Source organism: Trichechus manatus, unplaced genomic scaffold (genome assembly GCF_000243295.1).
Source record: "Trichechus manatus latirostris isolate Lorelei unplaced genomic scaffold, TriManLat1.0 scaffold00008, whole genome shotgun sequence".
Lineage (NCBI taxonomy): Eukaryota > Metazoa > Chordata > Mammalia > Sirenia > Trichechidae > Trichechus > Trichechus manatus.
In genome coordinates, this window is record NW_004443944.1 from 5,826,963 (window position 1) to 5,829,776 (window position 2,814).

General features: G+C 54.3%; 1 protein-coding gene across 1 annotated transcript in view; it reads left to right on the top strand.

Moving 5' to 3' along the window:
- Positions 1-182: 182 nt before the first annotated feature.
- LOC101340788 (serine/threonine-protein phosphatase 4 regulatory subunit 1-like) overlaps positions 183-2,814 on the top strand; it is a 105,204-nt gene continuing 102,572 nt past the window's right edge. Inside the window, exons 1-2 of the mRNA XM_023742687.1 lie at positions 183-209; positions 355-399. Coding sequence (XP_023598455.1) covers positions 203-209; positions 355-399 — 52 coding nt within the window. The 5' untranslated portion in view covers positions 183-202. The remainder of the gene's footprint in view (positions 210-354; positions 400-2,814) is intronic.

Sequence of the window (2,814 nt, forward strand, 5' to 3'; positions counted from 1 at the left end):
CTCCCCGCCCACCTCGGCAGCCACCTTCCCCGCGAGGGAGGGGCCCGCCCTGCGCGGAAAAGCTCTCCGGGAGGCGTGGGCCCAGGGGCGGGGCCGGCGGCGCAGGGCGGGGCCCGGTGTTGGAGGCCCCGCCCTGTCCCCGCCCCCTCGGCCACAGGCCCGGCCCCCGGTGCGCCGGCCCCGCCTCCAGGCTTATCCCAAGATGGCGGGTGAGTGGGGCAGGGCTCCAGGGGTCCCTGGGCAGCTGCCCCTCCCCCTCCCGCGACCACCCCGGGAGGCCCCGGGAGCCCCCTGCCTGCCCGACCTGCCTGCCGCAGCCCCCTTGTAACCATTTGTGTGTGTCTTGGTTTTCAGAGATCCCCTTGTACTTTGTGGACTTGCAGGATGACTTAGACGATTGTAAGTAACAGTTGGGGCGCCCCCGCCCCTCCCTGGGTCCCTCTCACAAAATTCGGGGTGCACCGACCGTGAGGGATGGCTACGAACTAGGCCCTCCATGTTGGGTCCAGAACAGCGGGACTCCTAACTGCTTTCCTCCCCATGTGGTGGTCCCTCATCCCTGGGGGGGCCGGGCTGAGGATGGGGAGCCCTCTCCCCTGGGGGGCAGGACTTTTGGTTGTTGTTGGGAGACTTTTGACTTCCTGTCACTTTTTTTCTCTTCCTCCTCCCCCTCCAGCTGCCCCGGGAGGGGCTGCATGGGGCCAGTCCCAGTCCCGTTGATTGGGGAGGGAGCAGGGCGCAGCGACCTGGGTGTGCTGACTTCCGCCCCAGGCCCTCGCCTTTTCCCAGGGGTTTCTCAGAGGGCCCGGGAGTTTGAGAGGTCCGGCTCCGAGTGGCCGGCCACAGAGTTGCAGACTTCTCGAGTGTCCTGGCCACGAGCCCGGCTCCATCTCTGATCCCAAGGAGCTCATTGATGCCTGCATTTCCTTGGTGGGTTTCTTTTCCCGTGGCCCCACCTGCCCTCTCATTTTTTCAGAGTCAGTTTAAGGGCTGATGTCATCCTGGAAATGCAAGTTCCCATTTGTGTTGAATGAAGCATTTCCTTTCTACTCAATAAACATTTCTTGAGCACCTACTTGTGGGTCAGGCCACATTCGGGGTGCTGGACACACAGAGACAAACCAGGAAGACTGCCTACCCTCAAGGAGCTCCCAGGCTGGAGGGCTCCCCTGGGGTGGGCGATGGGGGGGCAGACTTGTAAACAGAAAATTAGCGAACCCTGGGGCTTCCTATGTACCAGCTGTTTGCGTCCTTTCTACTTCCTGCTCCCCATCTGCAAGTTTCCTGCTAGTAAGAGTTGGTGTTTATTGAAAGCTCACCATAGGCCAGGCAGTGTTAAACCCTTTACACACACTGTCTCTTTTAAAGGGGCCACTTTACTAAACCCTCGTATGACACTTGATGAGGCAATCCAAGCTGGTAATTAAGAGCATGGGATCTGGGGTCAGATGGCCGAGGATGAAGTCTAGTGCTGCTGTTTAATGTCTGTGTTCCTGCACAACTCAGTACACTATGAGCCTCATCTGTAAAACGGACATAATACTGGCTCACCTCAGAAGACTTTTGTGAGGGTTCAATGAATAAAGGGTTTAGCGTGAAGCCTTGTACAAAATAAACACTTGGTAAATATTGGCTGCCATTATTGTTATTAATATGATCGTTATGGAACCCTGGTGGTGCAGTGATGAAGAGCTTGACCGCTAACCAAAGGGTCAGCAGTTTGGCTCCACCAGCCGCTCCTTGGAAACCCTATGGGACAGTTCTACTCTGCACTGTAGGCTCGCTATGAGTCGGAATCGACTCAACGGCAACAGGTTTGGATGATTGTTATTTACATTTACTGAACACTGAAGGAGCCTGGTGACCCAGTGGTTTAGGGATCAGCAGCTAACCAAAAGTTCGGTGGTTCTAACCCACCAGCCATTCCATAGGAGAAAGACGTGGCAGTCAGCTTCCGTAAAGATTACAGCCTCGGAAACCCTTTGGGGCGGTCCTACTCTGTCCTGTAGGGTCTCTGAGCTGGAATCGACTTGACGACAATTGGCTTGGTTTTGTTGAGCCAGGTACAACGTAGGCCCCCTGTTTACAAAGCTGAATGTTTCAACTAGTGACCATCCTTGAAAAAGAAGGAATGCAGCCTTCCCATTGATAAACAATGGTGAGCTGCCTTCAGCGTGGTGTCATATTTGATAGTTAGCCTGGCAGGAAAAGCCGATTTCTGGCCGTTTTGGTTATCCAACGAATCACCCCAAAACTAAGTGACTTAAAACCACAGCATTTTTTTATTTCTTAAAATTCTGTGGATTGACTAGACGGTGATTTTGCCTCATGGGGTCTCAGCTGGGACGCCCGGGAAGGCTGGAAGGTCCAAACGGCTTCACTCACTGTCCTGGGTTGTTGTCCTTGCTCTCCTCCAGGGGCCTTTTCCACTTGGCTAGGTGAGGCTTCCCACAGCATGGCAACCACAGGCAGCTGGACGGCTTTCCTGGTCCAATTGTATGTATGGACAAAAAGGGAGTAAAAGATTATATAGGAAAATAGGAACAAATATTCTGTGTTTGAGACCTGTAATAAAGAAGGCTTTAAATACTCTTTAATAGATGGCTGAAGACTTGCCCCCAAAAGGAAGGAAACCACCATTATGGTTCTAAACATACCCATGCCTTGGGTAGGGCAACTTTGGAAGCCTCCTGGGACTTCCCGTTACAGGTGGTGATGGGGGCTGCGGGGGAGGGAGGGGGAGGGAGGAAAGCCTGCACCTTATAACTTTACAATAGAGTTGATCTGATAGCTGTAATAGGAGTTCCTCCCCCC